This window comes from Carassius gibelio, chromosome B1, assembly GCF_023724105.1.
Source record: "Carassius gibelio isolate Cgi1373 ecotype wild population from Czech Republic chromosome B1, carGib1.2-hapl.c, whole genome shotgun sequence".
Taxonomy (NCBI): domain Eukaryota; kingdom Metazoa; phylum Chordata; class Actinopteri; order Cypriniformes; family Cyprinidae; genus Carassius; species Carassius gibelio.
In genome coordinates this window covers 3,967,290-3,995,174 of record NC_068396.1, presented here as the reverse complement: position 1 = coordinate 3,995,174, position 27,885 = coordinate 3,967,290, and the positions used below count along the sequence as shown (strand labels likewise).

Genomic DNA, 27,885 nt, shown 5'->3' with positions numbered 1-27,885 from the left:
CCGCCCTCGCTGACAGATACTTCAGCTGACATCGGCCCATCACAACAATGCTTACTTATTCATGCTGGCTTCCAGGAACTACACGTGTGGTTTCGGATTGCAGAATTGAAGAGGAAATGTTGCTGTCACCGCGTCATGGTCGCACGGGACCACAAACGGAGCGATGCTCTGTCAAACACACATTTTTTTGGAGGGATTAAACTACGTTCTGATCGATGCATTGACATTCAATCATGAATATGTGCTGTGCTCACAGATATGCATGAATTATATAAGCTGTGGACCAAATACGTGCATCTCGAGTGTGAAATCATGATTTAGTTAACTCTATAAAGCCTGCTGTATCATATGTGACCCTGTCTCATATGATACAGTCTCTGGGGTGTATTTGTAGCAATAGTCAAAAAAAACAAAACAAAACAAAAACATTGTTTGAGTCAACATTATAATTTTTTATTTTATACCAAAAATCATTTGGATATCAAGTAAAGATCATGTTCCATGAAGAAATTGTGTACATTTCCAACTGTAAATATATAAAAACTTAATTTTTGATTAGTAAAATGCATTGCTAAGAACCTCATTTGAACAACTGCTATTTTCTCAGTATTTTATTTATTTATTTATTTTATTTTATTTTTTTTATCCTATCAAACCATACATCAATGGAAATCTTATCTATCAAGCTTTTGGATGATGTGTTTTGAAAAATTGACCCTTATGACTGGTTTTGTGGTCCAAGGTTATGTGTGTGATCAACATGGCCTAATGGTTAGAGATTCTGACTTTGTTGCATGTCACATCACGTCACTTTCACTATTTTTAACATGATCAAACTTTGCTAAAAAACCTGTTGCACTTAATCTACTACTTGCCTTCTGTCATCTGACTGATCGTTTTTGTTATCAGTTACATACACTTAATTTTTATTTTGTCCAAAATATTTCAAGATGAACACTTACTGGACTGAAGCAACTTGGGTTTACTTGATCTCCGGACATCATTTTTCAGAAAACAGGATCAAAAGGCTTGTTGTAAAATAAAAATGTTTATTTCCAGAACCTTTACTTTCACTGTTCCTCTCTTTTGAGGAACGCTCGCTTGTTCATCTCTCAGTCATCACTGCATCACATTGCATTATATGTTATGCCATTTTGATCACAAAAGTAAGCAATTAAATATCATTTTACTAAAACACATTTTTGAGATATATAAAGTGATGATTGATATTGATATGCATTGTGTCCAAGTAGCGTGTAATACTGTTATATAACAATATTGGGTAGCACTTTATTTTACAGTCCTGTTCCTCATGTACATACTAGGTACTTATTGTAGTAATTACAATAACTATGTAATAACTAGGCAGTGTTGGGGGTAACTAGTTACAACGTAACGGATTACAGTAACGATATTACTTTTTTGGGTAACGGATAAAGTAACGCATTACACTAATAATACTGGTAACTACACTATTTTACTAGACTATAGGAACGCGCTTGCCTGCGTTACACATGCCGTGTTTGCATGTGTGTAAAGTTCTGGGCCAGGTTTCCCCGATAACGATTAGAGGCACCATAGTGTACGTGATTTCGTCATCGCATTTTGACAACATTGATTCGTCAGAAGAAACCAATGCTTTCGTTCCTCTGAGCCGAACAGAAACGATTGGTGACGCTTAGTCCCACCCCCATGCCCAGATTGGTTCAAACTCTCCCATATTAAACCAATAAATAGTCTTTTGAACTACTACTTAACATAGCCTACTGCTTTGGAAAAGAACGAAAACAAAGTGAAAGTAAAGTCTGTCGTGAGTGCATGAATACAAACACACAATAACACATTTGCATGAGAAAACTCTCCGACAAAGCAGAAAAAACACTCGACAGAGTACTTTGACATAAAACAAATCAAAAACAAGGATGAAACAGTGGTACATATTTGATAAAGCATGGGGTAAGGTTAGGTTTAGGGGTAGATTCAGGGTTAGTACCTAGTTACAGTGTTGGGGTAGTTACTCAAAAAATTTAATTAGTTAAATTAGTAAAAAAAATATAAAAAAATATAAATATAAAAATGTATAATTTATGTGGCCAAACAAGTGAGATGAAATTCTGAAAGCTTGTTGTGATGTAAATAAACAATATTTGGTTGCACTTTATTTTAAAATACGTGTACTTACATGTACTTATAGTGTACTATACAATGTATATATCTAAGAAAGATCTCGTATTACGAGAAAAAACATCTAAAATTGCATAGTTTTGCTCTTTTTTATATTTGTTTACTAATTTAGTCAATGCCTGTAACCTTACTATTAATAACCAATAAAAACATTCTAGCAGACACAATACCCTAGCAACCAGACCAGCGAACAGCATAGCAACCACTCAGAATACCCAAACAACTTTACAGAACATATTAAAAATGACTGAGAAACGTGTCAACATTCACAACAATAGGAACACTGTCAAAGCAACTTGGACAATCTAGTGTTGAGTTTTGCACAGTCAAATTGCAAAGTCAATTCATTTTATGTCTACCCATCAGATTCCATAACGATTGAAATGAATGGTTTTAGGCTTAGTGAAAACTACAGGCTGAAGTTCTGGCATGCACGCGCTCCTACACAGCAGTCGTAATGGGCATCTGACCGTGTTTGCCAGAGAGCATCTGTATCTCTCACTCTCTCTGCTATTTTTTGCCTCTTCCTGTATGTCTCAATCTGTAAATTGATTTCTCTGTAAATCATCTGCTTCAGACACAATATGATCCTAGATTACTTAGAAATGCCTATAATATCTCCTCGGGCCTCAAATGCATGGGAAAATGAGAGCTTTCAGTAAAGTATGCGTGTATAATTGTATTTCTTGTATTATCTACAGATGTTTTGCGGTTTAGTCAACCATGATTGTTGCCACTGTTCATACTAGGTTGGCAACAAACTATTATTTCGATAAACGATTATTTCTCATCGAATCAATTATTTCACTAATTAATCAGGCTTTGAGTACTTGTTTCGCTTTTTCAGTGTGTTGGAATATTGAGTTATACAGTACGTATTCTATACATAAATAATAATAAATAAAGTATAGAGCTACTTTATAAAATTCATACCGGACAAACTTCCCTATTGCAATGCACACCTTTTCCATTGTTTTCCCCGTGTAAACACATGTTAGATAAATGTGTATGACCATTGCACTCTTGTCTTGCGTCTTTTGCAGCAACTCGCACATGAGCACCACATTTTTAAGATGCCGTGTCAAAATAATTTAAACTTTTACACACAGTGTTCATCAATGACAGTTTCAAAACAGTGGATCAATCAGAGACCCCCAAATTGGGGCAAACGTTGCAATGTTTTGTTTACAGTAGCAAGTTGACATGGCAACTGTTTTATTTGACACCAACATGGCGGAGGAGGCATTCTGTGCTGCATTTTTAAAAACCGTTCCTAAGTTTTAACCGTTCAGAGTTTTTAGGTGCAAAGACTTGTTCTGTGTGAATGGCCCCCTAATACTGTAAAGATGCTTGCTTTAAACCAGTCAATTGCATAAAGTGTTATATGAACAAATGTAAACATGTCTATAAACAAAAATATAAACATGACATTACTGGAGTGCAGATAGCAGAGCTGCAGCAAACATCCACATCACTCTTCTCCGATGCTTTCTTAACTGCTGTTTTCTTCACATTTGTTGCGTTTTTACTTATTATTATTATTATTATTATTGTTATTGAGAGGAAAGCGCACAGCAAATATTTACATATTCATCTAAATGTCATGTTTTTGCAGCATCAGGTCGTACATATCAGTAAAAAAAATACATTGTGGAGCAAAGAGGAAACCAACAACGCACTGACAGACAAGGTCTCGGCTTGCAAATTTTGTCATTTTCAAAAAAAAATCAAACAATAAATACTATTTTGCTGCTCTTTAATGTGTTGCAATCACTGTATTGCCTCAGTTCAAGCAGCACACATCAACCGATCGCCATTTCATATTTACTTAAAGCACGAAATAAACGTGAATGAACATCTGAATGCATTTTATTTCAACAATGAAAAGACTACTCACTCTCCTATCTTATTTGTTTTTCGGGCAAGATGGTGGATTCAGCATTATGACTGCTCAGATCGTCTGCAAGTTCTGTGGGAAAACTGCAGGTTTGGCAACACTATTTTGTTTGCATGTCTTCTTCTATTGGACTGCATGCAGGAGTGCTGAATTACAGTCTTTGACACTACAACGGCACACTGGTCAAACTGCATTATTGCAGGTCCTTCCATTAGGTCATGTGAGATCAAACAACTATGCAGCAACAAAAATATTTGTCGACAATTCGTATAAGCATTTTTCTGTCACAGTTCACCCTAGATTGCAGCTTTTGCAGAAGCACAAACTCCTTGCTGTTTCATCTGAAAGTCTAGTCGACTGCTGATGTCTCACTCTGGGAAGGAAGGAAACGCTTCTGAGGTCTGTGGTGTGTAATGGGAATCCAGTGCTCAGGGTAGAAGTTGCCCTTTACAGCGATCCAAGCCCCGCTTCGCCAGGCAGGAAACCCATCTCAGCTTCAAAAGCATCTTCAGATGGAGTTCAAGTCTTGGATGTGCTTCAGCTGTGAAGAGGAACCTTACATGCTCTCTTTCAGGTCAGGGGCTCGAGACAAACACCAAGCCCTCTGGGAGGAATCAAAGACGAAGACATCCACTCATCCTCATATTCAGTACTGTATTCAAGAGTATATTGTTGGTTTTAAAGCACTTTGCACATTCTTCTATCATATATTTCTGTCTGTGAAAATTGTTGCAATCTTCTAATGCTTATGTTTTTGCACGGATCGGCCTTTGCTTCCTTACAGTTGCTGTAACCATTATTTTTCTCTCACCGAGAGTAAATCAAAAGCACTGAAGGAATCATATGAGGAAAAGCTAAATCTATTCATATTTTCTTGTCTTGGTTCATGCTATTGAAATGTTGTTTGAAATGGTCAAAAGGGCAAAATAGTTGCACAATTGCCTATGTAATTGGATTTGGAAATCCTAGAGCAAGGACATCTGCTTGGCGCCATTATAAATTGGTCTTTTAGGTGGTTTTGGGTAAGAACTACAAAATAAGTTTGATGTGGATTAGTCATAAGCAAAAATCCTAAAGGGACAAAGCCTCTTAGAGGAGACTGCTAAAGTTATGTGAAAGATGAGAGATCATTTTTGAGATGTGAATGAATGAATTAATGAATGAATGAGATGTTAAATAATTTCCACAACTTTAAATAAATAAAGGTTGAAAAACAATTTGCAAGTAATATAAAATAAAACACAATTTAAAAAATACAAAAAAGCTTATAAAACATGTATTTTACATATTAAATAAGTAAATGTATCAAACAATCAATAAAAAAAAAAAAAAAAAATAAATACAATAAAACAAAAAAATAAAAAAATAAAAAAATATATAAATAAATAAATAAAATAAAAATAAGCCTACCATACTTTTTGGATTCTGAAAGTTGCGCCATTGTTGATTTAACATGAGCGTTTTGAAAAGCACTTTTGGACAGAAACTTTGCACCTGGCTTCTATCAGGAATAGTTTCAACCCTTGAACACCCACCGAGTCTGACATTTCACAGAGTTTTAATGCCAGTGCGAGTTCCACCAAGGCGGCTCCTCCAAGCTTCAGCCGTACGAAATTAAAAAGTGAATGATGTTGAAACCTGTACATTGTGAAAAATTGGCTTTCTCCCTTAAGCTGCCCTGCTGGGAAAAAAAGGCAGAAGATTTGTCGAGTCTGAGGGGGTGACCAGAATCAAAGAAAGAGGCTTTTCTCTCTGATGTAATCAATCCTCTGTGGCTTTTTCCCCAGTAACATTTGTGATTCACTGGCTCTCCCACACTGAGCAAAGTGCCTGTATTTGTCTAATCCTGAGAGTTACTCATCGAGCTGTGCTTAAAAACAGGTCAGGATGAGGCAAAGTGGGAGATTGAACCAAACTAATGTATTAAAAGAGGAGTAATGCGGCCTAATGGACGGACGATTCGAGAGAGATGATCGTCTCGCATTTGCGTCATTCAGGACTCCATGCCAAACAACATGCCAATGTGCTGGAGAGCTGTTTTAACAACTTCTTCATCAAGCTACAAGTTTCTCATAAAGTAGTTCAACTACAGTGAAGCTGTCGCTTAGGAAAAAGTAGCTAACTGCATTAAAGCCATTTAAGAGGATAAGTGTACTGTATTATGAATGAACAACTGTCAGATTATATTTATTTTAACAAGCTGAGCAGCAATAAGTAGCGCAAAACCAGTGAGTATCACAATAAAGGTGCAAACATTAACCTTAAGGGCAAATGTCCACAGTAAACTGATTAACATAAACTCATACGTGATTGATTTGGAATCAATGGAATAAATAAATGAATAAATAAAAAAATAAAATAAAATAAAGACCTTAACATCATCTACAACAACAAAACATATAATATTAATAATAATAATAATAATATTATATATATATATATATATATATATATATATATATATATATATATATATATATATATATATATATCAAATTAAAAAAAATTAAAATAAAAAGTAAAGTAAAATTGTGTATTTTTAATTAGATTGCATATTTTTTATTTCGTTTTTGCATTAAATTAATGAATAAATTAATAAAAGTATATTAATAATCACCATCTTTCTCCACTCAACTCTCATTGTGTATAGATCTCAGTGCAATGCATTTTTGGATTATAAGTCAACAGTTTTAACAATTTAACAAACTATTAGACAACAAAAGAGGAGCAATACCATTCAAAAGCTGTTGAAGATTGGAGTAATGTTGCTGAAAATTCAGCTTTTAATCACAAAAATAAATAGCTTTTTAAAATATAATCAAACAAAACAACACTTATTTAAAACTGTAATATTATTTCATAATATTTTTGTGTTTACTGTATTTTAATCAACACTTTGAATGGTAGTGAATGTCGTTAATTTGACTGTTGAATCGTTTAGAAAGCAGCTACATCCATGGCACTGAAAATGTTGCTAAATCTGTGGCACTTTAAATGTTCATTAGTTATTACATAAAAGTGCCAGTGTTACACATAATGTGTTTAAAAGACATATACGAACCAAAAAATACCCTGCGTTTCAATTCAGACTTAATCTTGCAGACTTTAAAAGCCTTAACAGCATCAGGATTTTTCAATAATGCATCAAAAAACACAAGGCCCCATAGGAAGCCGAGGAGGCGGTAATCAAAAAGTGGGAGTTAAAGAATTACTAAATAGGCTCCTATAAATAGCAAAGGGCTGAAAAAAAATGAGGGCATGGAAAATGGATGAAGGATCAAATCCCTAGGAGGAGGCTAGAGCTCCAGAAGATAAAGGACGAATGCTGCTTCACAGCGGGGCAGAGTGGGCAGCCCAACAACTCCAACCATTCAGATTCATAAGCAGCTACCACCACAACAGAGGTCTTTCCAACATCAGTGCCACTGGAAAAATCACAAACCAGATCAATTAAAGCACAACCGATTCGCTGAAATGAAACTAATTCATAGAGGACAGGCCAGATATGCAAAAAAAAAAGAAAAAGATTAAAATATGCAGTTCCATCAATTTTGGCTAACTGTACTCTTCGGGGGAAGCAGATGGACTAACTTCACTTCACACCCAACAGAGTACAAAAAAGAGATCCATTCATCACGCGGTACCTCGGTTTTTTGAGAAAAAGAGATACTGCGGACAGATCGATGTTTATCCCGCCAAGCTGAAGGTGTTTCTGGGGATTAGCTGCCAAATCTGCGCCGCCTATCAGAGTGATAAATAAAGCAGTGTGTATATGCATGTGTTTGTGTGTGCTGGTCTCTCAGATACACACCTGCCCTCAGAGATAAAGACCAGAAGACAAGCATAGCATGAGCTGGAGACGATAAAGAAAACTTGCACTATGACCTGAATTCAGATCAGAAGAGAACCGTTCAGTGATACAGACGTGTGGCTAAAGAGAGCCACGGATAAAAGCATCAGGTCATGACGTCTTATGATCATGTGTTTACTAAATGGATGGTTGACCAAGTCTTATTTCATCTCAAAATCCATTTAGATAGAATATTAAGACAATGAAACATACATAGAGATTTAATTAATTCAAATTCAGTTTAAACAAAAATATTGCATTGAATATATAAATGTAAAATACACATTTGTTGCATATAATAATGTAATGCATAAATACTTTAATAATGTTATTAATAATAATCCAGATTTTAATTAAAATTTGGTTGAATTTTTAATGGAAAAACAATGGATTTATATCATAAAATACATTATTTGAAATAAATAAATCTATAGCTTTAAATAATCATTAGTCTTGATGATTCTAATTTATATATATATATATATATATATATATATATATATATATATAGATGGATAGATGGATAGATAGATAGATAGATAGATAGATAGATAGATAGATAGATAGATAGATAGATAGATAGATAGATAGATAGATAGATAGATAGATAGATAGATATAGATATATGTACAAACCCAATTCCAAAAAAAGTTGGGACACTGTACAAATTGTGAGTAAAAAAGGAATGGAATAATTTACATGATTAACCTTTTTTTTAACAATAGAATATAGATAACATATCAAATGTTGAAAGTGAGATATTTTGAAATGTCATGCAAAATATTGGCTCATTTTGGATTTTTAATGAGGGCTACAAGTTCCAAAAAAGTTGGGACAGGTAGAAAAAAGAGGGCGGAAAAGTAAAATGTACATAAAAGGAACAGCTGGAAACCAATTTGCAACTTATTAGGTCAACTGACAATATGATCTTCGGGCCTTAGACGGCTCTGCATCACACACAGGAACGCTACTTTAATAGAAATCACAACATGGGCTCAGGAATCCTTCCAGAAAACATTGTCGGGGAACACAATCCACCGTGCCATTCACCGTTGCCGGCTGAAACTCTATAGGTCCAAAAAAGAAGAAGAATACCTAAACATGACCCAGAAGCGCAGGTGTTTTCTCTGGGCCAAGGCTCATTTAAAATGGACTGTGGCAAAGTGGAAAACTGTTCTGTGGTCAGACAAATCAAAATTTGAAGTTCTTTTTGGAAAACTGGGACCTGCATCTCTGATGGTATGGGGTTGCGTGAGTGTGTGTGGCATGGGCAGCTTACACATCTGGAAAGGCACCATCAATGCTGAAAGGTATATCCAAGTTCTAGAACAACATATGCTCCCATCCAGACGTCGTCTCTTTCAGGGAAGACCTTGCATTTTACAATATGACAATGCCAGACCGTATACTGCATCAATTACAACATCATGACTGTGTAGAAGAAGGATCCGGGTACTGAAATATCCAGCCTGCAGTCCAGATCTTTCACCCATAGAAAACATTTGGTGGATCATAAAGAGGAAGATGCGACAAAGAAGACCTAAAACAGTTGAGCATCTAGAAGCCTGTATTAGACAAGAATGGGACAACATTCCTATTCCTAAACTTGAGCAACTTGTCTCCTCAGTCCCCAGATGTTTGCAGACTGTTATAAAAAGAAGAGGGGATGCCACACAGTGCTAAACATGGCCTTGTCCCAACTTTTTTGAGATGTGTTGATGCCATGAATTTTAAAATCAACTTATTTTTTCCTTAAAATTATAAATTTTCTCAGTTAAAAAATTTAATATGTAGTCTATATTGTGTTCTGAATAAAATATTGTTATTTGAAACTTCCACATCATTGCATCCTGTTTTTATTCACAATTTGTACAGTGTCCCAACTTTTTTGGAATTATGTTAATATAAATACAAACATCCAGTATATATATATATATATATATATATATATATATATATATATGATATCTGAGTCTACACTTGACCTTAATATCCATAAATCAGGCAACAAGTCACATGACTCCATCACCACTTCAAATTATTACATGCTGATATGCTAATTACGAATTAATGCTTATGCATTTGACTAAGTGTGTGTAAACAAACTGCAGATTTAAAAGCCAAGCTTAATTAATAACAGCACTGTGAATGGGGTTGTTTTTGTCCATGAATACAATGGCCAAACAGCTATAAAACCACAGAGCCAGTATATTTCTGGTTTATTAATGGCACTGCTTAAGTATTAATGGCTCTGTTCACTGTTAATGAAAATTCTCCCATTCCTGTGGCCCAAAACAGCATCTATAATCAGCACAGATCCAGCAGCTCACCGGCGTAATTAACAATCTGTCAGCGTTATGGGCCGCATGTTCTTCAAAGCCTCGCTGTTGGTTTGTAAAACTCTTTAAGGGTGAGCTAGCTGTTAGCGATCCAATGCAAGTTCACGAAGAAGTGGGCAGAAGAACACAGGGCTTTGATTTGGAGTGGACTTGGAGCCGTCAGAGGAATAATGGAGGTTATGAGCTGGCAGTGATTCATGGTGAAGGGTTTTGTTCTGTCACTGGATTCATGTGGGCTGGATAGCCACTAGAAACCTCCAGCATGACACGTCGTATCACGGCCTCCGTCTCTCAGGAACATCAGTATGCAAACCGCCGGCGTGATTTGTCTCGCAGTCATTCAGCGAGCGACTCTGCTCACATTCTCACAGGAATGGAAGAAAAATCTCCTTAACAGCTCTATTGCTTCTTCTAGACAGCAGCAGCATTAAATCGAGAACTTTGCTCAAGTTTGTAGCATTTTCTCAAACATTTCTCAAACAATCCGAGCTGCTATTCACGTTCATATTCAAGTCTATAAATGTATATATTAAATTAAGAATGTTTGTTAGTACAGTAATGAGAATGAGATCTCAATACAGTAGAGAAATTTGTGTGAAAATTGTAAGATTTATTGTATTGTATTCATGTATAATATACATGAATGTTATAAGTGTGTGTGTGTTCTTGTGACATATCAGGACACAACTCTGTATAATGTCATGGGTATCACACAGGTATTACAAGGAGAGGGTGACTTATGAGGACATAACCCATGTCCCCATTTTTCAAAACGCTTGTAAATCATACAGAATGAGTTTTTTTTTTTTTTTTGAGAAAGTAAAAAAGCACCTAGTTTCCTGTGAGGGTTAGGGTTAGGTGTAGGGTTGGTGTAGAGCCATAGAATATACAGTTTGTACAGAATAAAAACCATTAGACCTATGGGATGAACCCACTTTTCACAAAAACAAACGTGTGTGTGTGTGTGTGTGTGTGTGTGCGTGCTCTTGTTTTTGTGACATATCAGGACACAACTCTGTATAATGACATGGGTATGACACAGGTATTACAAGGAGAGGGTGACTTATGAGGACGTAACCCATGTCCCCAATTATCAAAACACTTATAAATCATACAGAATTAGTTTTTTTGAGAAAGTAAAAATGCACAAAGTTTCCTGTGAGGGTTAGGGTTAGGTGTAGGATTGGTGTAGGGCCATAAAATATACAGTTTGTACAGTATAAAAACTATTACGCCTATGGGATGATCACACTTTTCACAAAAACAAACGTTTGTGTGTGTGTGTGTGTGTGTGTGTGTGTGTGTATGTGTGTGTGTGTAATTTTGTAATTTTTATGCTAGACAATTGTTGGAATCATCAAAAGATCTCAAAATACTAGTGGTGGGCATAGATTATTTTTTTTTTAATCTAGATTAATCTCACTGTGATTTTGAAATTAATCTAGATTAATCTAGATTAAAATGGCTCATTCGAATTGCCATAGCTGGGGTCAGCGGTGACCCGGTGAAGGTTGTACCAGTGGGCCCTGTCTGAAATTGTTTAATTTGTATGTTTGTTTATTTTTATTTATGTGTGCTATTTACACAATGTTTAAGTTTTTTTTTTTTTTTTTTTTTGTAGGTGTCAAGGTACAGAAACCAAATAATTAAAATGTAAAATAGCACTGGATAGTCTTCAATGTAAAAATAAAATATACAATCAAACCTACATTTATTCAGTAACATTTCTCACATTATTACAGTTTCACTATATACAGTATATATCAAAAATTATATCTGGTGTCTGAATAATTTTTGGTTTGACTGTTAAAACTATAAAGTAATTCAGTCAAGAGCAGTGAGTGATTTTCATGTTCATTTTCTTGGATTAACATTACAGCAGCCAGTCGCTAAATTAGTCGCGGTCACTTTAAGAGACGATGAACGCATCCAATATAATACACATCCCATTTTTCCTCACCTGTTTACTTTCACTTAAGAAATAACTGACAGTTTTACCGAGCATAATTTCCAAGGTGGATATTTTTACATATTTTGTATGTATTTGTCGGCACAAAAGCAAAAATAAGCAAATTCGATTTTCAAGTGTTTTGAGACGCCTTTCTCCGCGTGAGCCCTGAACACCAGAACACCGCGAGTACTGAATTGAGCTCTTTCACATCTTTTTCTTTGTTCAAACTGAGATTTGTGTTTGTTTGTTCAGGTGCAGGAGGGACGTCGAGGAGAACTTCCAAACACAGCGCGAGTGACCAGTTACTCCGTTCAGCTTTTCCGCGTCTTGTGTTTGGATGCTTTAATGTTTAAATCGACAAGCGGTACATCTTAAAAACACCTGAAAAAGATTAGCTTCCGTGACGATGCGCAGCAGTGGCTCGTCAACTGTCCTGAGCATCTTTTTAGGCTGCCTCAACCAGTCAGTTATATAAAATATCAAGGTGAAATTCATCATAGCTTGCTTAGTATAGACCCAGCTCCCAACCCAACTTTGAGAATAGATTAACGGCGATATTTTTTTAATCGCCCGATAAGAGTCTCGCGTTAACGCAGCACGTTAACGCCGATAACGGCCCACCACTACAAAATACCAAACTATATTAACTAATAAATCATCAATGTATTTTGCATATTCTCATTTTAGCCTGTTGGAATAAAAGATATATATATATACATACATACATATATATATATATATATATATATACACACACACACACACACAAATGAAACGGTCATATTGCACTCAAAATTATATATAGGCCTATATTTTTTATTTATGATGATATATATATATATATATATATATATATTCACATTTAAGTGTAATCTTAGTGTATGGCAATTATTGACTGTATTTGGGTCCAATTTTATCTCTCCTTGAGAATCTGAGGAGACATTTGAGATACTTTAAGCAACTGTGATCCCCATTACGTCTCATTTAAGAAGCCAGCGAAGTACATTAAAACTACAAAAATAAAAGTTATAAAGAATAATTAAACCCATTTGTGGTGAATCGTCTAAGGACACAGCAGAGTTCGTTTACGTCACATGATACGGTCCATAAGAGCCGCTTTCATTTGCACTACATGCAAATCATCAGCTTTTCGAGAGCACTAATATTAACCTTTACATAACCTGTGAATATGTACTTCAGCTCTCCACTGTACGCCTTCATTATGACATTTCAAAAACTGTATAATTATTCTGAGCTGTATGGAGCAGGTCTGCCTGGTTTCCGGGCGAATTACAGTGGCGGTTTGGAGCGGGTCTGACCCGCCTAATTAAAGCCCGAGTCCCTAAAGAAAGCCATATCAAAAGGTTAAAAAGTAGATACTAAACGGCTCTCATTCAAAAGATTACATAAGGAACTTTTCAGTGTGGCCGCAAAAGTAGATTACAAGTTTGTCAGAGCATTCATTTCCACACACAGAAGTGAACAAAGCTTGAACACTTTGAACAGCCAAATGAAATGACCTTTAATGACCTTTTGAACAACTGACTACCTTGAAAAACAATGTAAAATCCAGGCACCGCCTAAAAACACACCTGATGCTTAAAAAAGCTTTTAAAAAGCAAACACGCTACCCATAACGGTCAAAACCAAATCAGACTTCATTTATTTATTTTAATTTGAAATTGTGCCAGTCTAAAAACCTGAGGAATTATTCATGAGCAACAAAGTAGTACAAACTGAATAGCAAGAGATGGGAATTATGACTTACTACAGATCGGTTCTTTCAAATGTTTCATTTCAATAAAAATGCTAACTCAAGATCTACTGTTCTGTGACTGATTTGAAAATGAATCAATTAAAAACAGTGTTCTGAACCAATTTATAAGAAACACTACAATAGTTTTTACCTTTAGTGCTAAGTGACCTTTAGTCCAAGATTCATCTGTAGGTTCTGTTCATTTGCTTCAAACAATTCATTGAAATTGTTTTGGAATTCAAATTCAAACTTATTCATGAGCAAATAATACACAAAAATTAGTATCAAGTGATGGGAATTACAGTTTATTGGTGCAAACCAGTTCTTTTGAATATTTGGTTTCTATGAAACCATTAACTCAAGAATTACTTTGACCAGTCTGGGAATAAATCACTTAGACCTGTTAAAAAGATCTGACTAAACAAAATGATTCGTATATAATTCCTAACACTAAACTTTTGTTTAAAGATCCCCTCCTTCGTGATTCCATGTTTTAAACTTTAGTTAGTGTGTAATGTTGTTGTTAGAGTATAAATAATATCTGTAAAATTCTAAAGCTCAAAGTTCAATGCCAAGCGAGATATTTGATTTAACAGAATTCGCCTACAACAAACGACCCGTTTGGACTACATCCCTCTAGTTCCTGCAGCAATGACTTCACTAAAACAGTTTTGAACATGAATACACAAAAAGGGGGCGTGGTCTTGTTGTGCTCTGATGGAGAAGGAGGAAGAGCTGTGTTTGTGTTTGTCGCCATGTCGTTTGAAACGCTGGTATTTTCATCTCGGAGTCCAATCATCTTTGTTTGGGCTTCCCAGGGACGCTGTACTTTGAAATTAATGGTTACAATTTATGTTTAACTCGGTTCCCGTAAATTATAATCCACATGTAAAACTATGTGCAGCACATTTTGCTGAAGACAGTTTGCTGAGGACAACATTCTCAATCTCAATCAGTTTAATGCTGGATTCCCACAAATAGTATTCTTGAAAGATGGTGCAGTTTCCTCTTTGTCTGGAGAAGGCATTGTTTATGGACCACAGTAAGTGTATTTTATTATTTAAGTTGGTGCATTTAACAGTTTCAGTAACTTATTACACAAATGGCAATGCTGTTTAGCTTTGTTAAATAGTTAAATCTGATGCTATTTTCAAGCGCAACTCGTCATGAGTAAAAACGCTACTGTGACTATAAATACATCTCCTGCACATGCTCCTGCCCACTTGCTTCTCAAAACTACTCCAAAACTAGTCCAATCGCATTTGCAGGAGGGCAGCGGCCTGTAAGCTGCTGTCGAATTACAACACAGGAACCGCTGGCCCAATCAGAACTCGTTACGTATTTCTGAAGGAGGGACTTTATAGAACAAGAAAATCATCAGCCCGTTTTTATGACAGTGAAAAGAGCAGTATACAGATAGGTGAATTGTGTGAAAAATAATGTTTTTTTTTTTTTTACACGCGAAACATGAACATGTTATATTGCACATTGTAAACACAATCAAAGCTTCAAAAAAGCGCGTAAAACGGGACCTTTAACATTACTACACAACGCTTCATGCTTTCATGCAGGTCCAGCTGTATGAATGATTTGTTCACCAATTCCTACTCAACTTTTTTTTTTCTTAGTTTAGTTTATTGAACCAGTTTAAAATAAATTATTCAAAAGATTCGCCTCAATAGAATGATTCATAAAAAAAAAGTAATAAATAAACAGATGCAATGCAAAGAAATTATACTTTTAAACTGCACTGGAACTGATGTGTAATGACACCTGCATGAGCTGCAAATTCGATTGCTTTGCATTGCATCTGTTTATTATGGACTATCCAGTAATTAAACCAAAAAGCCTAGATGGATAATATCAAGCTATAAAACACAAATCAGACTGAAAACCAACTGTTGCACACTTACCGTCAAACTTTTTGTGCCTGGAGGTAAATACCGTCCGTATGGTGAGGCTTTTCTCATCCACTAATTTCTCGAAATCCAGCTTGCTCTGCTGGCCGAGCCTGTCCTCCATGTCTGAAGTGCAGCAGGTGTAGCCCTGGGAACAAACCCGCAGATGTTGACCTGTGGGACGAGAGAAGGACATATTTCACACAGCCGCAGTGGGAGACACGGAGCTCATCGCACCAAATCAAACACGCTTCATTAAGCCAGCACTGCGATGTGTGATTTCCCAAAGCGCACCGAAGACGTGAAGGTGCACCAAGCGAAATTAATGGTGCGTGTCGCCGCTGGATGTGACATCTTTAATTACGTCAAAGCGACAGATGGATGTTTCAGAGCCGTCTTCAAACCTCCTCCAGGCACGTTTTGCACTCAGGTGAGCTGTTTAATGATTGTGAACAAGCAGAAAACTTGTCAGAATGTCAGTGTTAAAAAGTATTTCCCATCTATTTTTAAAATTTCGTGCTTGACAGGCTACATTGCATTTCTAATATGTTCAACTTGATACTATATGTAGTTTACCTGCGGAAAAAAAGTCTAAACCAGGTTCAAGTCAGCATGAAAAAGCATTCTGCTAGATTTCATGTCTGTAGAAAGCACATTAAATTTAAGTAAAGTGTCTATTTTTAAAGTTTCAAATACGTTTTTGTAGAATAAAATTAAAAAAATATGGTTGAAATGGTGTTACATTGTCATTCAGTGTAACACGATATGTATGTAAAAATTAAAACAACATGCTTATTCTGATGTGTACATATAAAAATATAAAAGATTATAGGGGAGCATATTAAATTTGATTGTACTTTTCATGAGTAAAATAATCTTACTGAAAAATGGGCAAAACCTAGGAAAATGGCAAATTACTATAAATACTAAAAGTACATCTAATTAGTATTTGGGGTAAAAGTAATTAGTCTGTTAATGTGTCATAAATGTATTTTTGTTATAAATATGCCTGACAAGACTTTTAAGTGAGTGCCTTCTGTAAATCAGGGGGAGATGTTATTTATGTTTTTCTCAGAAAAACAAACAAAAATACAACAGAAAATTGTATTCATTTATTTATTTTGAAAAAACAACAACAATTTAAATCAGCATTGTTTCTGTACCCCTTTTCGTCTTTAACCCACACACATATATTATATATTTTAATACAGTTTGTTATTGTGCAATGCCACAATTAAAAGATCAGAATTGGAGAAATGGAGGAGGTTAAACTGTACCAAGCTGTTTTTCAGTAGGGTTCCCAACCCAACAGCAAACGAATTACAGTTTTCGAGTGTAAATGGCACCCCTCCAGTCATTCTGTGCAGTTTGCATTTTGCACCTGCCCGTCTCCACCATCTGTCCAGCTCAGCATTAAACTGCCCTTCCCATCGCAACTTCCCCAAAAAAATCTCTAACACCTGCTCGATGAAGCATGCTGTCAGGCAGACCACCACTGCATCAGCTCCAGAGCCAAAGCCAAAGTGCTTCTGGCACGTGTGGATCGAGGGACACCATAACGTATGGAGGAAATGCCAAACCACGGGCTAATGATACATTTAAAAACACCTCAAACTTTGGCGGGGAATCATTAGTTGCTCCCGGTGAGTGAAAGCGATAAACAAGAGTGTGTTGGTAGTGACATGGCTGCTGAACAGTGTTTTTAGAAAACCCTCGTTCTCATACTGCCAGATGATACGAAAACTAATATCAGACCATTATATAGTGAGCAGGCGGATACTAGTGTTTATTTTCCAGTGTGTATTGACTTCTGCAGAGAGAATATTTTGAAGCCTGGGTGCGATTTAATTTCTGATAGTGTCTCCCCGTTTTACTGTATTAAGTGAGAAATTGTGCAATTTATGAACAGGGCCGTATCTGAGCACGTCTTTGAAGGGAATAATAGGAAACAGACATTATAAGCCTCGGCATTCATTGTAGAAACTTTTTCACATTAGAGTTCAATCACATTTGAGTTTCGTCAAACATTATGCATGCTTTCAGTATCTTGAATTGGTTGGTCAAGGGTATTTCAAGCTTTTAGGTTTAAAGCTTTTTTGCACGTATAAAAGGAAAAACCACAAATGAGATACCTCAAATGTTTCTTCAATGACAATGACTTTACTCTTAAAGTAATGAATACTGTAGCTTTACTCTTAATGCTTGTCAACAACTGAGTCCAGTTTTATTTTCCTGAAAGCACTTTAGTAGAAAATCAAGGGTGAAGTTGATACTAATGTTTGTTAAGATTTTTGAAAGATATATTCTGCTCACCAAACCTGCATGCATTTACTCTTCTTTTTTTTTTTTTTTTTTTTTTGCATGTATTACAATCAGCCATGATTATTCTACTCTGTTAATTAAAAGGATGTTTATATGCATAGCCGCTAACTGACAATAAAGTGAACATATACTTGTTTAATTAGTGACACTTATCCTGCACTTTAAAATCTTTATTTGAATGTGACAGTCAACATTTATTTGAATATGGCAACAAATATTGTGCTCTACAATATTTCCATGAATAAATCACTGAAAGAGACTATCAGCCAATCACTGTGAGCATAGTTATTATGCATGCTGACATCATCGAGGTCAACGAGGTCACAGATAATGACAGACGAAGCCCACACGTTTCATCTCAGAAAGATGCAAGTATTTCATGAGGGCAAAATAACTGAAGAAAAGCCTGTCATTTCTCAACACATGTTACACTGGCTTCAACTCGACATGTTTTTAAGCATGCGCGCCGATTGTGAGCTCATGATTAAGACAAGGTTTTCACAAACCGCTCCAATTCATTCACGGTGATTGTCTCTCACTTCTCGGCACAGATGTGGAGGATCGTTACGGATCGTTATCTCTGGAAGCTCCAGCATGGAGCGTGATTGAAGCTCAGCATTGTAATTAGCTGGAGATGCTGACTATCAGAAGCTGGAGCGAGTGCTGCTGAGACAAAGTCCATTCACCATAGACAGACAAGATCAGTCCTGCCACAACGGATCATCAAGTCCTTCTCAAACTATCGTAGAGGCAGAAATATCACAATTTGCCAAAAGTCATGTTTACCAACTGACTGAAAAATATAGGATACGATAAATGTAAACATTTTGTTAAATCATTCGCAGTGTTTTATACAAGTTTGGGGTTAGTAAGAATGATTTTTTATTTTTTTTGTCTAATTATGCTAACCATGGATGCATTTCTTTGATCAAAAATACAGTAAAAAATATTATTACAGGTTCAAATAATAAATCTATATGAATATGTTCAAATATAATTTATTCCTGTGATCAAAGCTGTATTTTCAGCATCATTCCTCCAGTCTTCAGTGTCACATGATCTTCAGAAATCATTATAATATGCTGATTTGCTGCTCAGGAAACATTTCTGATTATTAACAATGTTGAAATCACTTGTGCTGCCATATTTCTTTTGTATTTTTTAATTAATTCATTTTTGTGTGTGTGTGTGTGTGAAAACTGATACATTCATTTTATTTTATTCTTATTTTTTTCTTGAATAGCAAGTAAAAAAAAAGTGGTCTTCTGTAAAGTTATACACATCTTTACTGTCACTTCATTGTCAATGTCACTCAATTTAATGCATCCTTGCTGATAAAAATAGAAATTTCTTGCAAAAAAAAAAAAATGCATTTTTGTTACAGTAGTGTAAACTCTAAAGCTTACTTTTTTTTCTTTCTAAATTTTACATTTACACATTTGACAGATTCATTAACTGTATCTAAAGCGACATGCAATGTATCCAAAACAAACATTTTATTTCACATTTCAGAATTGCAAATACAGGTTTAAATCTATTTTATATTTACATAGTGCATTCTTATTTATGCATACCATTTAACTTCACACTTAATGGAGTTTTGAATATTATTTTGTTTTGATAAATGTAAATTTCAAATCCAAGGTACAGTATATCACAGCAGCAAAGCCTCATATCACTCTTTCAGGATTTGTGCAAATCATCACCAGGGTTGGAAGCGGTGCAATAGACATATGCATATCAAAATAACACTAATCAGATTAAAGATGCATTTAAAATATGGTGAATACAAGAGGGATTACATTTATTAAAAAAGGCTTCTGCTGATGCACAAACAACCCCATCTGTGCTGTCAACACAAATAAAAAAATAAACTAAATGTTGCCAAAAAAAAAAAAAAAACTGATTCCGTTTACTGAAAACCAAAAGGCATTCAGTTACAGGAGATTAAGAAATGACTTCATCTTCAAGTACCAAAGGCAAAAAAAAAACTAAAAAATTAAAATAAAAAAACCCTTAACACTTGGCACTGAACACACTCTCTGCATCAAAAGATTCAACATCCAGCCTGACGAAGAGTTTGACAGAAAGACTAACTGCTCGGTACAGTACTGTCATGTTAGCTAATGAAGAAGATCTGCTTTATTTTTTTCACCTTCACACCCCAAACCCCAGCAAATCCGCTTATTAACCAACTAGGTAGCTAAAAATAGTTTGAATACACCTTTAAACATCAGCTGAATCCTGGCAGACTGTTTGCTAACAGAAAGAAAATAATACAATCAAGGTCTACGAAACCACAGGTACATTAAACAGCATGCAATCTTTTATTCATTACTAAAACCAATTATGCATACACACACACACACACACACACACACACACGTGTATACATATATATATATATATATATAGAGAGAGAGAGAGAGAGAGAGACTTTTGACTTAGCAAAAATGAGTTGCAGACATTAAATTAGTATTTTGTTTTACTAATTGCATTTTTAAAAGGTGATCAATAATCCAAAATTCATCCTAAAAGAAATACTCCACACCCAGAGGATAACTTCGAATTAGAAAAGCAACAAGCACGATCATATTCAAACAGCCTGCTTATTTGTTTTCTCATTATTTCCTATTCCTCAGGAGTCGGCTGTTATGATGCTTACTCTCTGTTGCATCATTATAGAAATGATAGAGTTAATAGACATTTCTACGGCAGCGTTTGCTTCATAAAATGATTTCAAGCTTCTTCCTCTACTGAGCATCGTTTGAATTTGCATCTCTTTGATGGGCCAATCTCTCCACGGACCAATCACGCTGGCTAGTAAATAGAGCCCACAGTTTGATTTCTTCTTTATAAAAGCATCTCGTTCATGTGCAGAAGTGATACTGTAAAACTTCTGTAAATAATAAATGCTAATTATATAGAAATTATATAGAAATGCATACAGCAATTCAGCAGTTCCTCTGTGATTCACACTGAAATCAAACATTGTATTGGACTCCAGTTTCCAGTAGTTGTTGGACAAAGAATAGTTCTTCATAATTTTTACTTTTACTTTGCGAGTTGTGTGTAGGTTCAAGTAATTTAAGGTTACGGCCTTGGCTAATCTCCCAAACTTGCTGTAGTTAATTCAATAAAAACTAGTAGTAAATCATCCTGAAGATGGGACTCCTTGCCAAGAAGTTGGTTGAATTATTTATTAATATATATATATATATACTTTTCACAACTTTAGCCAAAGTTTACGATCAATCTGCATCCCAAAAAAGTAAACAGAACAGGAAAATACAGTAAAAAATACAAGCAAAAAATAATATAATGAACAATATTTATATTAATATAAATTATAGATAATAAAAAAAAACTTAATTTGAAAAATTAAATTAAATTAAATTAAATTAAATTAAATTAAATTAAATCAAATCCTGAAAGGATCCCTGGTCAATCCCTACCATTTTATATATTATATTGCAATACATTGCATTATATATTATTTTTTATATAATATATAAAATTATAATATAATATAATACAATATAATATAATTCAATAATGCAATATTATATAATGCTATACATTTCAGAGTAATATAATACAGAATATAGTCAAAGAAGTTAATCTAAAATTACTTGCAGACTTTAAAAGAAATATCACAAGTGCAGTTATTAACCTTTATCAGCTGCATGCATGTCATAATGTTGATTAGCACAGAGAATAATTTAGTTCTGTCCCTCTTTTTTTAAACCAAAAAAGAAAAGAAAAACTGTGGCGTTCTAGAACAGAAATAAAGTAAGCTCCATTTTTTTATTCTTCTTCTTCTTAAAGCATTTAATGAAGGATGAGAACAAATGATTCTCTGGTCTGGTCCATATTGAGTCAGGATACAGTGTGATGCATGCTTATAATGCTGATGACATCCAGTAATGAGATCAGCCCTGTTTGTGGGTCACAGTGACCGCCCGTCATCCATTAAACGTCAGCGCCTTGCTTCACTTCAACACGCATGCAGCCAGTTTCCCCACAATCTGCCTAATTTCATAAACTGTGCAATTCATCAACGGAGAGGCCTTCAAGAGGAGCCAATGAACCGAATTAGAGATACGGCCGTCACTTTGAAAGTACAACGGTGTGGTGCAAAGCTGAATAAGCTCTGAGAAAACAAAGCTAAGCAGAAAGACGTCGCAGGAACAGAAACGTGTCTATTGTTTGCTTTGGGAAGGACGGATGGAGAAGGAAGCATCTGTAGCGCTTTCATTACAATTGAATCTTGACTCAAGCTGCCAGTAATTACATTTCACATAATGAGTGTTTGATTGTAGTGTAAGACAAATTAGCTTTCCTTAAAAGTGAGTAAATGGAAGTAATTGATGGTGGGATTATATTGCTAAACGGAAGACAAACGGGTGTAGCTCTCTATCTTCAGACCTCCCCGTGGATCCCAACAGAAGTGGGCTTTTTCCAAGCGACTGGCTTGGATTTACCTGCGGTTTCTGCTCATATGTGGTTTTTGGATTGGACAGGATTTCCATGTTTCGTTAAGTTATGACCACAGTCAAGCAGAGAAACAACACTTACACCGCACCACGACTGTAGCTTCGTGCACACAGAGTTCTTACACAGATTGCATTGATTTTCATCACTTATTACCATTTGTGGGTCAAACAGTCCCAACTATATTAGCAAATACAGCAGTGCGGATATTTATCTTCATGTCCAAAGACATACTAAAACTTGCCCTACTTTCTTAACACAAAATCCTTGTGATTTATAAGGCATGGAAAATCATGGAATTCAATCAAATCTGTAATCGGGCTCAACAACAACATCATTGCATTATGATGCCATGCACTTTTTAATATTTGGTTTTCAGTGATGCTTTTAATATAGATGTACATTTATATGTGACATATCAATCATGTTTTGCACCTTTTACCAGCAACATTTATCAAGTTATTGGGTTTATTAATCTAGTTTATAACTTTTGTTGTATTAGAGATTTAAATTTCCCAGCTAATAATCAAAATCCCTGTTATTAATTGTCTTAAAGGACTATTGGTAACACTTTAGAATAAGGTTCCATTAGTTAATGTTAGTTAATGTATTAATTAACATGAACAAACAATGAATAATACATTTATTACTGTATTTATTCATCTTCGTTAATGTAAGTTAATGAAAATACAGTTATTCATTGTTAGTTCATGGTAATTCACAGTGCATTAACTAATGTTAACAAGCACAACTTTTGATTTAAATAATGCATTAGTAAATGTTTAAATTAACATGAACTAAGATTTATAAATGCTGTCGAAGGATTGTTCTTGCTTATTTCATGTTAACGAAAGTAGTTAACTAACATTAACTAATGGAACCTTATTCTAAAGTGTTACCGGACTATTTTTTTTCTGATCCTATAAAAATGTTTTGCTAAATTAGTTATAAAATATTCTAAAGAAATAATAAAATATAAAAAATCAATAATAAATAATAAAGAATAAATAAAAATAAAAATAATTAAATAAATAATAAAAATATGAATAATAAATAATAAAAATAATTAATAAATATTAAAATAATACATTTTAAATATTAAAACCGAAACATTAAACCCTAAATCTAATAAAACCTAAATAGTAAAAAAAAAAAAAAAAAAAAAAAAAACTGCACAAGTGGACACTGTCATGGGAATTGATTTGGTCATGATGTGTGTGAGCAACACAGCAGGTATTTGACACAACTCTGAAAAGTGTAGGAAAAGTAGGATAGAGATTTCATACTGCAGCAAACCCAGCCATGGGATCTGATTATGCCCAGCGAACAAAGTCATGCCAAAAAAACTGGGAGCGACTCTCCAAGGTATTCATTAGTCTACCTGGCCACAGGGATCTCCTGCATATGGCCGCTGCCATATGGTGCGTCCCTCGGCCCGTCGAGAGCCTCTGTGCCAGCGCCTTCACCTCCAGCACCTCACCAAACAGCGCTAGCCTAATTTACAGCCGCTCACTTTGATAGCCCACACCGCTCGCGGCACCTGGAGCCGGTCCCCACAAACCACACGTCATTTCGCCTCATTTTGTTTTGTGGCGAGGAGCATAGAAAAATCAATAATCATTGTTGTTTATTGCCTGGCTGGTGTGTGGAGACTTTTGTCAGTGGCCAGCCAATAAGTCATTTATCATGTAGCGCCGTGGCCCAGGAGAGAATGATGGGACAGCGAAAACCAGAGAGCACTTGGATTCATTTAAGAACCGCAGAGAGATTTGGCCGTCGTCGGTCGGGAAACCCGAGCTCTCTGCTAATTCTGTGACTAATCAACTGCAGGCTGCTTTGGCACGTCGCAGGAGTCCTGCAGCCCATCGATCCGCATCAGTGACTTCTCCAGCGACCAAGCACTACCTTTATAGATCAGACCTCTCGCTCAGGTGCTCCATTACCGCATTATTAGGAGGAGAGCAGCGAGCTGGAGTCCAGCAGAAGTGTGGATCTGCTTCATACAGTCTCGCTATTGAAGGAGGATCGTCAGACTTGTTAGAAGCATATTTCACTCAAAAATTACAAGAAATAGCAAATGAAAGCAAATCACTTTTAGAAACTTTAAAAGAATGCAATGCATTTGAATACAAAACATTAAATAGTTAAATGCAAAACCAAGCCAACTTCCAATGAAAAAGATTGTTTCTTATATTATTATTATTATTATCATCATTATTTAATTGTGCATTTTAATTTTGACATGATCTTTTTTTTCTTTAGGAGTGTCCCAATATTAGATTTGAGGGTGAATCTCGTGGGACTTGACATCTTTTCACTGTCCTGATCACAATATTCTGAGCATCAAATCCTTTGTCTGTCCTCTGTGAAAGTGAAATGCCACAACCCACAGGCGCTCTGAAGATATTAATGGTTCAAACACAGCTATGTGAAGTCGAATTGGGGAAAAATTAGATTCAAGTGTGAATAAAGCTGATGCAATTTAAATAGAAACAAAGCAACCAGTAAAAGGGCTTGTTGCTTTCCTGTGCAGTTGATTAGGACACATGTTTTTGTCTAACCAGCCTGTATTTTTCTGAAAGTTCAGCTGTTTCTGTCTCAGTCCGATCTATACTTCTGTAGTGAATGATCTACAAGGAGCTGGACAATACAGCGCTGTCCCATTGTCAAAATTACTGCAATGCTCCATTTGCTTCAATAAAAGTCCCAGAATTCAGTGCAAAAAAGTTTTTGCACTTCACTATATTAATTAACCTACTGGAAATGTCATTATTTACCAAATATTTATATATATATATATATATATATATATATATATATATATATATATATATATATATATATATATATATAAAATAATAATAACATATTTTATTATTTTCTTTTTTTTTGGGGGGGGGGGGGTTATATAATATTTAACTAACTTTTTTTAAATATTGTTTTTTAACAAAACAATTTTTATTTGCTTACATACTGAAATATAATTTAGCATCACCCTTTAATGATTTCATGAAATGTATTTTCAAAACAATTAATTTGATTAAATGATATAATAATAATAATAATAATAATAATAATAATAATAATAATAACAATAACATAAGATTAGCTTTTCATGATCTAATAGAAATAATATTATTTTAAAACTTTTTTTTTTTAAGAAACAATTGATTACATTCTAAAATATAATATAAAATCAACCCAGATTTCACGAAGAATTTTTAATCAAATTCAATCTTAATAATAATTTGATATTATGTTAACAATTTAGTTAATAAACTAGTTTTTCATGATTTTATGGAATAATTATTTTAATAAAATGCTATATTTTTAACATATTTTTAACATAATTGTTTTGAAATCACATAAAATAATCAGAATTTCACCATTTTATGAAATAATGTATAATAATAAAAAAAATGATTTTATGATATTGTGCTTCAAATTAATTAGCATTGCATGATTTTATAAATTATTTCACCGAAAAAACAAACAAATATATATATATATATATATATATATATATATATATATATATATTTTTTTTTAATTATAATAATATATTCCTTAATGGCTTAATCAGTTACTACTGTATCTTTTAAAACCTAAAATGAAGATTCTGAACTTCATCTTCATTCACGAACTAAGGAATGAGACACAGTCATTGACTTCTTCTCTGAGCTAAACAACCAACTCAATACATCTCCATCCGAACTCATCCCACAGAACCCTCTGTGACAGTCTCATCAAGTCCAGACTAATACAGGAGCGTGTCCCGCCTCAACACACACACACAGAGGCGCTTCAGAGAGCCAAAGCAAACATTAAAGGTCCCGAGTTCTTTGAGTGCTTGCCAGACCTCCTCCAACCAAACCAACAAACATGATTAAAGACCTCCAAGCTGCTCGTGCTGTCACGGCCGGGTTACCCTTTAAAATAATAATATCACTAGTCCATCTAATGAACACATCAGCTTCATACTGCATAATGAATGAGTTTCAGACCAAACGCTGCTTAATTATCCCTTCAAGCTGAGATCCAACTGGGTCCAGGCCAAGAACCAGTCTGCATGTTCATGTTGCTTTTGGGAGGAAGATCTAAGTTATTGACTCAGTCTAATTGAATCTAAGAAATAATTCACCCTGCAATTAACATTCTGTCTTTATTTACTCACTTTTATGACATTTCAAACTATGTATGCATTGAAGGAGAAGGGCTCTTAGCCGTCAAACTGTATCCGCCGACTGAAGTGGATTTTATGGATATCACACTGTTTAAATGCAAAGATAGTAAAAATGCATGCATCGCAATTGATGAAATATTTATTGTACATAATATTTACTAAACTACATAATTTGATAATATAAAATAATAACTGAACTGGCATTCTCAGTGCTGTCAAAAGTATGTTTCCCATTGTCAAAAAAAAAAACGGTTTTAATAAAACAACTCATTATTTTATCTAATTAAATAATATATCATATTAACTAGAATTTGATGATGTAAAAAAAGCTTGTTTTAATACAATAATCTTATTTGATTATATAATAAAATATGTGATTATATATATAATAAAATATTTGATTATATAATAAAATATTTGCTTATATAGTATGTCATCATATGTAACATTAACAAGCATTTTATGAGTTTGACATGTATGTTTAAATAAATAAATTAATTTCATTTTTTCGTTTCTTTTCTAAAATAATATACAGTATATATATTTTCTAAAACAATTATTTACTTTGTTTGGTTATAAAATGGTTATTAACTAGCATCTCATTATATTGATTAGAATAATTATTCTAATAAAATCATTTAATAATTATTATGTTATTTAATACAATTATTATTTCATAATTTAACACATATATACAACTATGGATTTTTCCAAAATACTTTTATATCTTGCTTCTGACATATCGACCAAGAAATAAATAAAATGCCAGATGCTGATAATAATAATAATAATAATAATAAAAAAAAAAAAAAATGGCAAAAATTGGCAAATATATTAGCGCCAACAAAATAAACTAAAATAAGTAATTAATGTAATTGAAATTATTTTTAGCTTGAGACTCACACAGACTGCATGAGGTGGCTCTAGTTGGCTGTTCTCATGTAAGTGAGTTTACAGGAAGTCATAATCCTCGCTCACATGAACTTTTACTCCATATTACACTTTCCTCAG

General features: G+C 34.4%; 1 protein-coding gene across 1 annotated transcript in view; it reads right to left on the bottom strand.

Annotated features, from left to right (window-relative positions):
* The window catches only part of LOC127949615 (glypican-6), a 183,073-nt gene that overhangs the window by 129,360 nt on the left and 25,828 nt on the right, over window positions 1-27,885 (bottom strand). Inside the window, exon 2 of the mRNA XM_052547049.1 lies at window positions 15,891-16,049. Coding sequence (XP_052403009.1) covers window positions 15,891-16,049 — 159 coding nt within the window. The remainder of the gene's footprint in view (window positions 1-15,890; window positions 16,050-27,885) is intronic.